Below are 13,265 nucleotides of genomic sequence, written 5' to 3'. Positions count from 1 at the left end.
ACTGAAAAGGCGGGTCTGAGGGGTTGAAACGCTTTGAGGGACTTCACGCAAGACTGCCGGTACCTCCAGCATGGGCCGTTCGTAGATGTCTTCCTGCAAGCCGTCCGCTTTCCCCTGGATGGCGTCCCGCTGCAGAGCCTGCAGAACTTTGGGTGGCGTGACGAAGCCGTATTTGGCTTCCAGAAGCGCCAAATCGATTTTCTCCGCCCTCAGCACAGTGATGACCTCATCTCTGGCCTGCCGAGAACATCATGTACGTTATTGTTTTTGTTGCTGGGGAAAAAGGTGTCCTTGTGTTCGCGCCCACTGACCTGCAGCTCTCCCTCCAGCAAGCTCAGCAGGAAGACCATGTCGTCACGCGAAAGGTCTCTGGCCTTGTCTTTGCGGTCCCCCTTTGCAGCAGCGCTGCCGGCGTTCTTGCTGCTCTTGTGGTTCCGCTGGACGGTGCCGGTGTCGTCGGGCGGCTCGCGGTGGCGGCCGCGGCGCTCGGGACGGCCGCAGGCTTCTTCTTTGGCCAGCTCGACCTCGGTGACGTCCTCCAGGCTGCTGCTGCGCGAGCGCATGTTGCTTCCTTGAAAGGACAGCGTTGGGATGTCACACTTGGACGTGCGCGTGTGCGTGTGCAGCATCTCGCAAAGGTGAGTGGACATTTTTTGTAAATCATTGATTGCTGTACATCTTTTCATGGGAAAACACTGAAGACACGACATTTTGCGCCATTGTAGTCATTATGCAACTTGTATAATAGTGTCAATTTACCGTTCCCTCAAAATAGCTCCACACGTGGCAATTCATGTCTAAACTGCTGGTAACAAAAATGAGTACACCCACACAAGTGAAAATAAAAATAACGTTAACTCATTTGCTCCCAAAAACGTATAAATGCGTTCTATTTTAAATGTTTGAAGTGTCCCAAAGACGGGGGGTTATGCTAGAGCATACAGAAGGCTTTGATGCAACCTCTCAACTGCAAAGAACGGTTGAAGAAATGGTAGTCATTACAAAAACGGCCAGCAGGTGGCAGCAGAGTATAAGAGATCAACCAGGGCTATGTTGCAAAAAGCTCTTTCCTTACTGTGTTGAACAGATTTGTAAATAAACTATATTCTAATGCTGCAAAACAGAAACGGATACAAATATACTTTTTTCCTGATGAAAGAAGACACTCTAATCTTTCTTTTGGTAGCTTCCATGTTTTTATAGCAATAAACACAATAATCTGTGGGCCTTGCAAAATCAGTCCAAATTAATAATAATAATAAACATTATTTGTATAGCACCTTTAAAAACCAAGTGGTTAATGTGTGACAATAATTTGGCCAAGGGGCAGCATGTAAATGGAGAATAAAATTGGGCCTAAAACCACACCTGGCGGTACACCACAGGTAAGGGCGGAAGTTTCATAGCAGTGGAAAACGTCCATATTGTGCCTAAAGTGTGTCGTAAAATATATTCTTATCCAGCACTGCCTTAACCCGAGCTCCGCAGGTTCGACTCTTCATGCCACCTCCTCCATGACATTGCGCAGGTGGTGGATGTCTAACATGTCACAGTTCGTTTTCACTTAGGCATGTACTCGCTTTTGTTGTGTAGACGCATGCAAGCTTCACAGCGAAAAGAGCAAAATGCCATCATGTGAAGAACTCTCACAATGGATTGCAGCAAATCGTCCCGAGTGCATAAAGTTGGTAGCGTAATATGCGGCCCTGTTTTTGTGCACGCCGTCTTGCCGTCGCGGCCTTCCGAGCTCTTTTCAGCCTCGCGGCGGGACGGAGTCGTCAGAGGCCTAAAATGAGCCGACGCTTCAAATGACGAACGACATCCACAACGTTGTTGGACCGTCCAAACCAAACGCGCTTCTCGCTCCAGCCAATGACAAAAAACACAAAACAGTGGCCGTGTTTGATGCGTTTTGGCCGGCGAGTGTGAAAAATGAGCAACTTCAGCAAAAGACAACTGTGGAAAAAGAAAAAGCATTTTCTGGCGGGAAGATGTCGAACCCAGCTGTGATAAACGGATGGGACGAGTAAATGAAGCGTAAGCACACAATTTATAACATTTTTCTTAGCACAAACCAAATCTCAAGGATGCCAAAAGCATTGCATCATCTTTAAGGGGCGGAGTTGGGACCACATTTGCATGAAGGATTAGAAAACCATTAGTAGGCAATGAATCATCCTAATTGCTCAAGTGGGAGATTTCTTTGAATCCAAGTCATTTGATTCGATCCGACCGCCGGATGATCTCGCCAGACAAACGGCAGCGTTTTGGCGGCGTGCCGCTTATTGAGGCTTTCTGACGCTCGGTCACGTCAGACGAATGAAACCGGAGGTGAGACGTCACATGACCGCGAGCTGAGGTCACCCCAGCAGTCGGCGACAGACTCCGCCTCCGCCGACGCTTACGACTTGGCGGACGTGCGCGGCCGGCAGCTCGGCATGTGCAAGTTTCACATATCTGCCAAAACTGGGAGAGCGATCGCAAATATCGCACATGGTTAGAAGCTGAAAAGGGTCACGCGGGGGACAAGGAAGTCCATTGGTGGCGAGTTTAACGGATGCGAATGTCGCACATTGCTGAAAAAATGCGCTCGGGGAAATTCCGGGCCAATGCCAAATGCTCCGTTACCAGAAGTGAACCTGCAACTCATTTTCACATCATTAAGCCTCTGCGAAGACAATAATGAGAACTTTTGCTTCATGTTGTTTTTACCTGCAGAAGCCCGTTTCTGACGGGGGGTTTTTTTTGTTTTAAATTGTCACAACACCTCCATTTTGCACCCAACGGAAGTTGACCGTCGAGCACAGGGGTGGGCAAAGTCGGTCCTCGGGGGCCGGAGTCTTGCAGGTTTTCCAGGTTCCATTCCAATGAGCAGCATCGTTTGCTTGCTGATGAGCGGATCATTAATCGGCTGCGTTGGAGGAGGGAAACCTCCAAAACCTGCAGGACTCGGACCCTCGAGGACCGACTTTGCCCGCCCCTGCTCGCGCCCCTTTCCAAACATAGCGTTGGTGCTTTTTGTTTTTTTCTATTTATTTTCTTTTCCTAAACACACAGTTTGCGCCAGGAGGGAAACGGCAGAAACAGGCTTCTGACATCAAATCCAATAAATGGATGAATACATAAATAAATAAATAAATACATCCACTGGCAGAAGCGTGAAATTAAAAGAAAACACATGAATGGATGAATAATTAAACAAAATAAAAAATAAATAAATGAATTCAATTAAATAAATCAACAAATAAATAATACATCCACTGGTGGAAAAAAAATTGTTATACGAAAGATACAATGCAGTAAAAAGAGAAACGTCGTCGAAGAGGAGAACCCGGGCTAACGTTTACGCTCTTTTGACGGTCGTAACGGTCTCTGCGGCCAAAAGTGGCTGGAAACAGTTGTCAGTTTGAATCCTTTCTGTGACCGCTTTTGTCAAAATGTAGGACGTGGCAAGCCCGAGAGCCTCGCATGGGCACCATTGAACCCTGAACACTGAATGACCACAAATTGGGTTGGGAAAAATCAAATACCTCCACTTTTTCATTTGTCCGTTCAAGTTGCCAGGGTCAAAAGGTGAGGAAGCGGGTGCGACGCAGAGGAAATAAGGCCGGTCCGTCCCCCGCGCAAGGAGGACGTACGCTCGCAAACGCGCGTTAGCGAGGACATTCCGACCGGCTGACATCACGGCCCGCCGACGTGATTGAGGGTCGAGGGATGCGAGATCAAATGCGAGCGAGGAGCAGACGGAGGGCGACATCCGACGCTTTTCTGCCTTGTGTACACAAAAAAGTGGCTGCCAGGTCCAGATTGGCTTTGGACTTCGTCATTTCCTTATTTGGTTTCTTTCGTATTTTGACGATGCGGCTTCATAGAGGACGCTCGTGCCTGTAAAATACCGCAGGAACTTAACACTTGTTGTTTTGTTTGCTTTTTCCAACTGCAGCTAATAAGCCTGTAATAACAGCAGCCTTTCCTTCTGCGGTTGAAATGACGGAGCCAAAAAAAAGGAGTGGAGTGTTTACAAACAGGGCAGATAGTTGTCGTAGCAACAGGCGGCACCCTTAAGTTGAGGGTTCCATGTAAGAGGGACGCGCTTCCTGCCAGCGTTAGCGAGCGCATGCAAAATTGGGAACGTCATGAAGTTGCCGCCAACAACTCAGAAAAAATACATACATCAAATTTAAAAAAAAAAGTTGTCCCCAGCACGGGATACAGGAACTTAAAAACGCATGCTGATGTTGACGTATTGTTTGGGATTGGTGCGTGACGTGACAGCGCTTTAGAAAGGATGCATTATGGGAAATTAAGTCTTGAATTGTCTGTTTCGACGAATCCAGTTCTCTGAAGTGCCGTCTCATCCATCACAAGTCTTAACCCGTGGGCGTTATTTGTCCATTTTCTGGCTTTTTTCTGTTTTTCAGTTTTTTTATCAAAGAAAAAGCATTTGAAAAAAATACACTAGGGACCTGACATTTTACCAGGATTGTTTAAAAATGCAGAAGTTCAAATTGGCGCCATGCTGTAATTTATAATTATTACCAAACAGGAGGGAGAGATTCACACTAAATTGTTGTAATAATGGCCGATTTTGGCTCATTGACTCCCATTATAAACAGTTTTTGATATGCAGTAAACCTGATGTGTTATAATGCATTTTCCGTGATTACTGATGCAATCGCTTCTTTGACGAGTCATAAACATGAAAATAGAGGAATTTGTGTGTTGAGAGTGTTAACACAAAAATCCACTAGGTGGCGCCAAAGGCTAATAAATGTATACAAAATGCATGCATAAAAAAATTCTATTGTTATGACTTATGGACTTGTTTGAGCCTCTAACTATGTCATATGAAATATTCAAATTATTATTTTATTTTATATATATACAGCATAGTTAGTCTTGCTATTAGCATAATACTGCTATTGTTGTCCATAGGGGGCATTAAAAAAAAAAAAAAAAAAATTATATATGTGTAGATAGGTCTGATGCCACTGAACATTTTGAGCGGTTGAAAGTGAAAAAAATATTCATAAATGACTAAGTTATCTCACTTCAAAGGAAATGCCTGATTTTGGCAAAATTACAAGAGTTTTGTGCTATTCAGAAAAAAGCCATTGTGAAAAACTGGGCATGCATAAAAAAATTATATTGTTATGACTTATGACCTTATTTTGAGCCTCTAACTATGTCATATGAAATATTCAAATTAGTATTTTATTTTATATATGTATACAGCATAGTTAATCTTTCTATTAGCATAATACTGCTATTATTGTCCATAGGGGGCATTAAAAAAAATTAATTAAATAAAAACTATATATGTATAGATAGGTCTGATGCCACTGAACATTTTGAGCGGTTGAAAGTGAAAAAAATATTCATAAATGACTAAGTTATCTCACTTCAAAGGAAATGCCTGATTTTGGCAAAATTACAAGAGTTTTGTGCTATTCAGAAAAAAGCCATTGTGAAAAACTGGGCATGCATAAAAAAATTATATTGTTATGACTTATGACCTTATTTTGAGCCTCTAACTATGTCATATGAAATATTCAAATTAGTATTTTATTTTATATATATATACAGCATAGTTAATCTTTCTATTAGCATAATACTGCTATTATTGTCCATAGGGGGCATTAAAAAAAATTAATTAAATAAAAACTATATATGTATAGATAGGTCTGATGCCACTGAACATTTTGAGCGGTTGAAAGTGAAAAAAATATTCATAAATGACTAAGTTATCTCACTTCAAAGAAAATGCCTGATTTTGGCAAAATTACAAGAGTTTTGAAAAATGCCATTGTGTAAAAACTGGGCATGCATAAAAAAATTATATTGTTATGACTTATGACCTTGTTTGAGCCTCTAACTATGTCATATGAAATATTCAAATTAGTCTTTTATTTTATATATATATACAGCATAGTTAGTCTTGCTATTAGCAAAATACTGCTATTATTGTCCATAGGGGGCATTAAAAAAATAAAATAAAATAAAAACTATATATGTATAGATAGGTCTATAATTTAATTCAAATTAGACCTTTATTTTACATATATATATATATATATATATATATATATATATATATATATATATATATATATATATATATATATATATATATATATATATATATATATATATATATATATACAGCATAGTTAATTTTGCTGTTAGTATAATACTGCTATTATTGTCCATAGAGGGCATTAAAAAAAATTTTTTGATGAAGATCGGTAACGGCCTTTTTCAAAATCTGGCGGAGGTTTAAGGTCAATCTAAAACCATTTTCATCTTAGGAAAGTATTTAAGTTTTGCGAACCTTCGGAACCTTTTTTTTTCTTTGACATTGAAACAAAGAAATGTGAACGTTTAAGATTTGGGCTACAATATTTTTAATATTTACTGCAGAAAACTATAGACAGCTATGGTATTTAAGTTTCCATTTAAATTTTTAAGACATACTGATGACATTTTGGTAGAGATTTAAAAAGATGTCTATTGTCTAAGATAACTTTTACATTTTGAAAAGTCTGAAAAGTTGTTCAATAAACATATTTTAAGACAATACAACAAACAGATGCATTTGTATTTTTCTTTTTTTTTAGGCCAATACAACCCGCCCCCTTTTTTTTATTGAAAATTAAGTTAAAGTACCACTGATTGTCACACACACACAAGTGAGGCGAAATTGGTTCTCCGCGGTGAGCAGCAGCAGGGATTGCGCTCGGAGATCATTTGGTGATCGAACCCCTTAATGCTGAGTGTCAAGCAGAACGCCAAATGGGTCCCAGCCTTTGGTATGACCCGGCCAGGGATTGAACCCACAACCTTCCAGCCTCAGGGCGGACACTCTACCACTAGGCCACTGAACTGGAAAAAGAATTTTGGCTCAAAATAAAGGTTGTGGGCTACTAATAATCGGTATCGACCCTGAAAACAACATGTCGGTCCATCTGCGGTGCGGCTAATTTGCATAATCCCGCCCCACACGCCAGACATTTTCCCGCCACGACTGACACCAGATTTGTTTGTTTTTCAAAATGTCGCCCGTCCTGCTGCATGAAGTCAAACGTCAACGAGCGGAACATGACGCACAAGAGGTCAACCTCCTCCGATTGCCGCGGGACTGTACGCGCTATGTTTAGCCCCGAGAATCCCCGTTCGGCGGTCAGCGCGTGTTCCAACACACAATTGCGTTGATGGTCCCGGCTGGCTTTTCCTCTCTTGGCGCGAGCTGCAGGCTGCAAACAGTTGCGCTGTAACCGGGTCTGTTTTGGAACAGCTGATTATGGGAACCAGAAGCCAGAAGTCCTGCTGGGTCGTAGTAATAATATCAGTGACGGACGGGGGTCATCGGGTTCAGACGCGCTGTGACACGGCAGGTCTTTCAAGACCAGATGATGTTTGTAAAGCCAGTGGTGGGCAGTCACTAGTTACGAGAAACGCATTACTCTGACTTAGTTACTTTTGACATTACTTTTTTAAAATACAGTAACTCAGTTACAGTTACAATATGGTGCGTTAGTCAGTTACTTGATAAATCATTTCCTTTAAGAATAGAATTGTGCGACACTCGTGAGGATAAACGGTTCAGAATCAAATAATGAACGGATGGCCGCTACTTCCTGTTTACAATGGATTGCCGCCGCCGTCCCGATGAAGAAGACGCATTGTGGGCGGGCGTCGGATTCGGAGTCGTGGAAATACGCTCGTTACTTTAGTTGAGCATAAAGAAACAGTTGCGTATGTTCTTTTAATAGTAACGCATTACTGTTTTGTTTAAATAATCATCCGAGGAATTGAGTTACTTTTCAAATGAAGTTACTGTAACTAGTTACTTTTTTAATTGAGTAACAAGCACAACACTGTGTCAATCATTGCTGTTGCTTTTTTAGGGGTTGTTGACCAAATGACTACCTGCCTGATCAAAATACGTGACAAGTGTCAGATTTTAGCACCAACACATGAAGTGGACCCGCCGTTTGCTTGATGGGCCCCATAAAAGGATGCGGCCGCTCGGATCCCGATCAGGCGCTAAACTTTCCCCTCCTTTGGTTCTGTTGAAGCAGCACCGCACAAATGAGACGGGAGGAAATTAGGAACGCGTGTGCAGATGGAAGCGCGCACCTCAGCCAACCGCCCAGCAGAGGGCAGCATATGATCAATTTAAGCCTGAAGTGGCCAGAACCTGTTGAACGGAGCGTGCTTGTTTCAAGCATACTTCAAGAGGAAGTCCAATCAAAAACCTTCTTTACAATAGCATTTGGTATGCGCCCCCACCAGTTTATGCGTAGAGCAATGAGTCGGGGTCCTTGTCGGGACCATAAGGACTCTTTGTGCGGATTAAATTGTACGCTTCCTACTTTATGGGCTTTAACCCCCAATTAAGGTCTGACAGTAGATTAGGCAGGACTTGGCTTTATGCGACAGTCAGCAATCTGTCACCTCATCTGCCGGACTTGCTTCCATGCGTGCGTGCGCGCGTGCGTGCGCAGGATGAGGATGACAAGGTCACGCCATCCTTGAGCCGCTCGCCATGAACACGTTTCATTTCACACAGGAAGTGTCTGGCTTGTTAGCGGCTGTTAGCTGTTAGCGATGTTCTGAAAGACTGCAGCTCAACTTCATGAAGGCGGCACCGCACGCCATCCCAAGCGGCACTGGTCATAGAGAAACAGCCCGGGGACCGTTTGTGGCCTGTCGTCCATTTTCTTTTAGCGGCCATTGCTATATATCAAAAATAAGTTGTAACGTTTGTCAATCCAACAACCCCCACAACTAATATCCATCTACAAAAGGTCACTGTGAGCCTGTCGGAGGCCGAATCTGAGCGCGCGGCGGCGTGCGCCCGGGACTGGTCGCCAGCCGGTTGGAGCTACGACTGATTCGGCGTTTACACAATCTGCGTTTTTTGTTGTTGTTTTTTTACTGACCGCCATTCTCCGAGGAACGAAAAAAAGATGTCATTTGACTGCTGCCCGAGCCGTAAACCACCCCAAAATGTTGACAAATTGCAAAGAAATTTTGCTTTATCATAAACTGTGATGCAGCAGCTCATCAAAATAGCCGCCATGTCGCTTGATGAATTGTTTTGAGTTCAATTTCGTCCAATTTGAGTCGAAGCTCATCTGAAAAGTCTTGGAACCAGAGGAGGGCGGCAGTTCATACCGCAGTGGACAAAATGGAAACAAAAATGGAAACAAAATGCTCATCTGCTTCATGGGGACTGCCGAGGCGCCCTTGAGCAAACTCCCTCCCAACTCAGGAGCGGCACTGTTGGCGCTTCCCATTCAAACTGACATCACTGAGTTGTTACATGTCGCCGTGTGTGTGATTTGTGATTTGTGATTTGTGATGTGCAACACAAAATATAAACAGCAGAATGAAAGTTGAAAATCTTTCTTGCACGGGAGATTAGAGTCCGTATAATAAATGCATTCATTCCTTCCAAAATGTAAAGTCTTAGTTGCCTCCAGTCAACTCTGCTCTATAAGAGAGACACGCGCACCTTTGGTCTTCGTCAGGGGCGTCTCCATGACAACCATCAACACACCGCGAGGCAACAATGCCAGTCCAAAAAAAGAGGAGTGGCCGCTCCCCCCCCCCACCCCCCCACCCCCCACTTGTGTGGTTGTAGCTAATCATGTTACATATGCTGGGAATTTCACGGGAAAAGTTGCATCGCTCTCGACTGCAAAAATAGCTGCCAGATACGGAATGTGGATCTCGCTGAGGATTTTATAGCCTTGACGATTTGTGCCGCATCATGGAAAGCCCCCCCCCCCCCCCCCACCCCCGTCAAGTTCAACCTGCCGCGCACGTACAAAAGCGAGTGAGGGCAAATGTGAGCCGTGCAGCTGATGGCCTCAATGGAAGGCCATTTTGAAAAAGACGTTGCCTTCAGCGTTGCCTTCAATTAGCGTTGACTTTATTCCTGTTCGAATGAAAGACGCTCATCGCGGCGTTTGCTCTTGCTTTGGTTCCATCTGATTAAATGTTCGATTTTTTTTTTTTTTACAAACGGTCGGCCATGATGTGTGTGAGAACGCAAACAACCCCAACATATTGCATACAATAATTGCCCGCATTTGGTTATTGACATTTTCACGGCTTGAATTGTGAGAATTCTCACTTTATAAAGTCCGAATCTTTTTTCTTTCTTTCTCTTCACTGATCTTAATCCTCTTCTGAAAATGACAAACACTTTTACGTCACAACATTTAGAATGGCTCTCTCACATTTTCACAAATTGACAGCAAAGAAAAGAAAAAATGGTTTGACATCATTCAAGATTTCCTCTCGCATTTCCTTATTAAAGCTGCAACTGACGACTTTTACAAATTGCGAATGAGCCACAAGTTGTCCGTGAACGCGATGACAACTTTGTGCGTTGGTAGCATTTCGACTCCAGTGTTGTTGTGGTGCCAATTGCGATTCCCGCCGACGACGCGGCCCGCCTTTCGCGAGTGCCGATCGCCGCGGAAGAAAAAGCGCGGACCGAAGCGGGTTTACGTGCGTTGATCGGGATGCGCGCAGACGACGGCCCTTCTCGTTGCGATTGACGCAACTTTCCCGCCTGGCAATCCCGGCATGCAAATTTGTTCATGCCTGCAATGCAAATATATGAAAATGTATTTTGCTGCTGGTTTGATCCTGCTTGAACTTCGTTCTTAAATCTGCCGTACTCTTTTGCCCTTTTCTAAACTGAAGCACAGAGCGTGAGCGCTTTTGTCACCTCTCGAAATAGCCCGCCCCTAATCCTGATTGGCTTGACTGCGAGATGCGTCTTATTATCGTTCGGCAACTACGATCCATTTGAACGTTGCCGAGTTGCATCCTGAAGTCCAGCGCGATGGCCGCTAACTTCATTGGACTTATTTGGACTGCTCGGACCGCAGGTCAAGTTGGGAGCAAAAGCTAATGTTGGACAACACCGGCCGGGTATAAATAGCGCTCTTTTCCCAGAGCTCCGAGTAGCAGCTATTTTGTGAGTGAAACCGGATCCGGGGAGGCCGAACACGTCGGCGTGTACCATCTGGCCCTCGCGCCGCACTCGGACTTGGACCGGTCGACCTCGCCGTCGCCTCATCGCCGTCGCCTCATCGCCTCAACAAATGAGTGTTTGTTTGGCAAATGTTGCGTCGCATGGTCTGACGAACGCAATCGTGCGCCCCAATCAGCAAATGCAATCTGAGAATTTTTTGGTCCGGGTCCACATTTCTATTGTCGCAAAATCAGCCGCAGCCCGAGCGCAACATTTTGACCATCCCATTCAATTGCTAAATCCAAGACAAAAGCTCTTAAGCAGGCAGGCCTTGTAATCCGCCGTCCAAGCACTCGAACGCAACCTGTGCCGCGCCACCCCCGAAGTGTCCCTCAGCAGCGAGGTGCGCTTTTGGCCCGCACGCCTTTCAGCACTTGACACGTCATCTCTTAAGAGCATTTCCTCCAAAGGACTCGAGTCCGTCTTCACGCGGCAGCGGCGTCCGCTCGGGGTCCGCCCGAATACGCAACGTTTCGTTATGACGGCGAGGCCGGGAGACGTTTGGCGCGCTGAGGCAATAAGTCATGCGTCGCTCATCGATGTGTCACACGTTGAAAACACGCCTCCAGCATTCAAATCGTCTTCGCGGCGATCCGTACAACTCGCCGGCGTTCACGTGTTAAAGTGACTCAATCCATCTGTTGCTGCAGATTCGAGGCACCAAAAGGCGCTGGCTCGCGTCCATTATCAGACGCGCTTCATTAGATCAAACCCTCACTTGTCGTCATCAAGCAAATGCACCCAAATATTGCTAACATTGCTTGCATGGTTTTCAAACCGTCACGACTGTAAAAAATGATGCTTATTTTTACTTATCATTTGATTACTTATACACATTTGTCGTTATTGGATATATGTTAATAAGAAATTGAGTTTGAGGTAAGAAATGAAAAATAGTGACACACAAATGAATACTATTGTTGGATTTGTTAAAAAAAAAATTTAAACAAAAATAAATTATTTGATCAAAATGATAGCAATAAATAAAAAAGCCAATGCAATTCATGTGCAGGTTTTCTGCCAAGATGAAAAGAACCAATCCATTTAGGAAAAACCACAACGTAGCCCCCCCCCAAAAAAAAAAAAATATGGTGGCCCCGAGTTTGACCCCAGTGCTTTAACGCTGCATCCCTTTTTATGCCTTTTCTTCTTTTTCTTTTTCAAGGAGTAAAGTTCTTGAACTGTAAAAGCACAAATGCCAATCGGGCTGCATAAAGAGAAGTTTGTTTGGGAAATGCAGCCTCACTGACTGCCTGCAATCATTTCAAAAAGCAAGCCGAACCTGTGCCGATCCGCATCACGCCAACATGGTCAAGAGGCCGCCGGCGGAAAAATACAAAGTGAAAGTTTGCTGGCGGGTGCAGCCGGCATCCGTCAGCTGCTTTGACGGGAGCTGCCAGTGCGAGATCTCCTTCCGCTGTCGTCGGCACCGCGAGTCCAAAGGTGACGATTTCATTCCCTCAATTTGGACCTCGCTGCGTTCTAATCTCATTACAGGACAACATTTTTAAAAAAATCTAATGTGTCTCTCGTGCGGCCCGCAATCCATCGAAGCGACTTAAGGTGTCCAGCAGTCAAAGCGTTTCCCGTGGCCGGATCCCGCGCGCGCGCGCACGCACGCCCCTCCGGTCTTACCTCTCGTAGCTAAGCGACCGAGCGCTAACTGTGCTGCTGTGATGCTGCAGAGGCGGATTCCCGGGCTGCGGCGCGTTTGCCCTCAATGTTGAAGGTGAGAGTCTCTCGTCCGCTACGTCCTCGGCCGCCCCCTTTGTACAATCCAGGTGGTCCCGAGGAGGAAGTCTGCCACTGAACGTGGCGTGCACGACGCTGTCCAAGGCGAAGTCTGTCTGTGAGCGCGATGCCGTCTGGGCATGTGTGTGCGTGTGTGCGTGCGTGTGTGCGTGTGTGTGTCCGCGTGAGAGCGGCAGAGGGAGAGGAGGACCGGCCATGCAGATATCAGCCAGTTAAATTTAAACCAGGCTGCCTTCTGACACCTTCAGCCATGGCTGCCCCCCCCCCCCCCCCCCTCAACACGCACACACTTGGGTGCTTGTGTGTCACACGCACGGCTATGACGCTACCAGATGGCTTTGACTGACTCTCAATGCCTCAGCAGTCCCCGAGGAGAGGCAAGACCTGGTCTGATGCTTGGGTCCGAGGGCATGGACGAGTATATTCAGTGGGGACGCGTTTTGGGGGGGAAAACGTA

The 13,265-nt window shown here is 45.1% G+C and overlaps 1 protein-coding gene across 4 annotated transcripts in view; it reads right to left on the bottom strand.

The window, feature by feature from the left end:
* Positions 1 to 12,883, bottom strand: part of filip1l (filamin A interacting protein 1-like) — a 30,061-nt gene extending 17,178 nt beyond the window's left edge. The window contains exons 1-3 of one of the 4 annotated variants that reach the window (XM_086067783.1): positions 12,692 to 12,883; positions 312 to 571; positions 64 to 237 (exon numbers count right to left, since the gene is read on the bottom strand). In XM_086067783.1, coding sequence (XP_085923909.1) covers positions 64 to 237; positions 312 to 563 — 426 coding nt within the window. In that variant the 5' untranslated portion in view covers positions 564 to 571; positions 12,692 to 12,883. Of the gene's footprint in view, positions 1 to 63; positions 238 to 311; positions 1,027 to 3,530; positions 3,565 to 12,338; positions 12,445 to 12,691 lie in introns of those variants that run through there. The other 3 variants (XM_086067782.1, XM_086067784.1, XM_086067781.1) reach the window with 3 other exon arrangements.
* Between the last annotated feature and the right edge of the window lie 382 nt (positions 12,884 to 13,265).

This window comes from Leptonotus elevatus, chromosome 2 (assembly GCF_054856555.1).
Source record: "Leptonotus elevatus isolate MCC_2025b chromosome 2, RoL_Lele_1.0, whole genome shotgun sequence".
Classification (NCBI taxonomy): Eukaryota; Metazoa; Chordata; class Actinopteri; order Syngnathiformes; family Syngnathidae; genus Leptonotus; species Leptonotus elevatus.
Note: the sequence above shows the minus strand (reverse complement) of the source record. Positions and strands in the feature narration are given on the sequence as shown.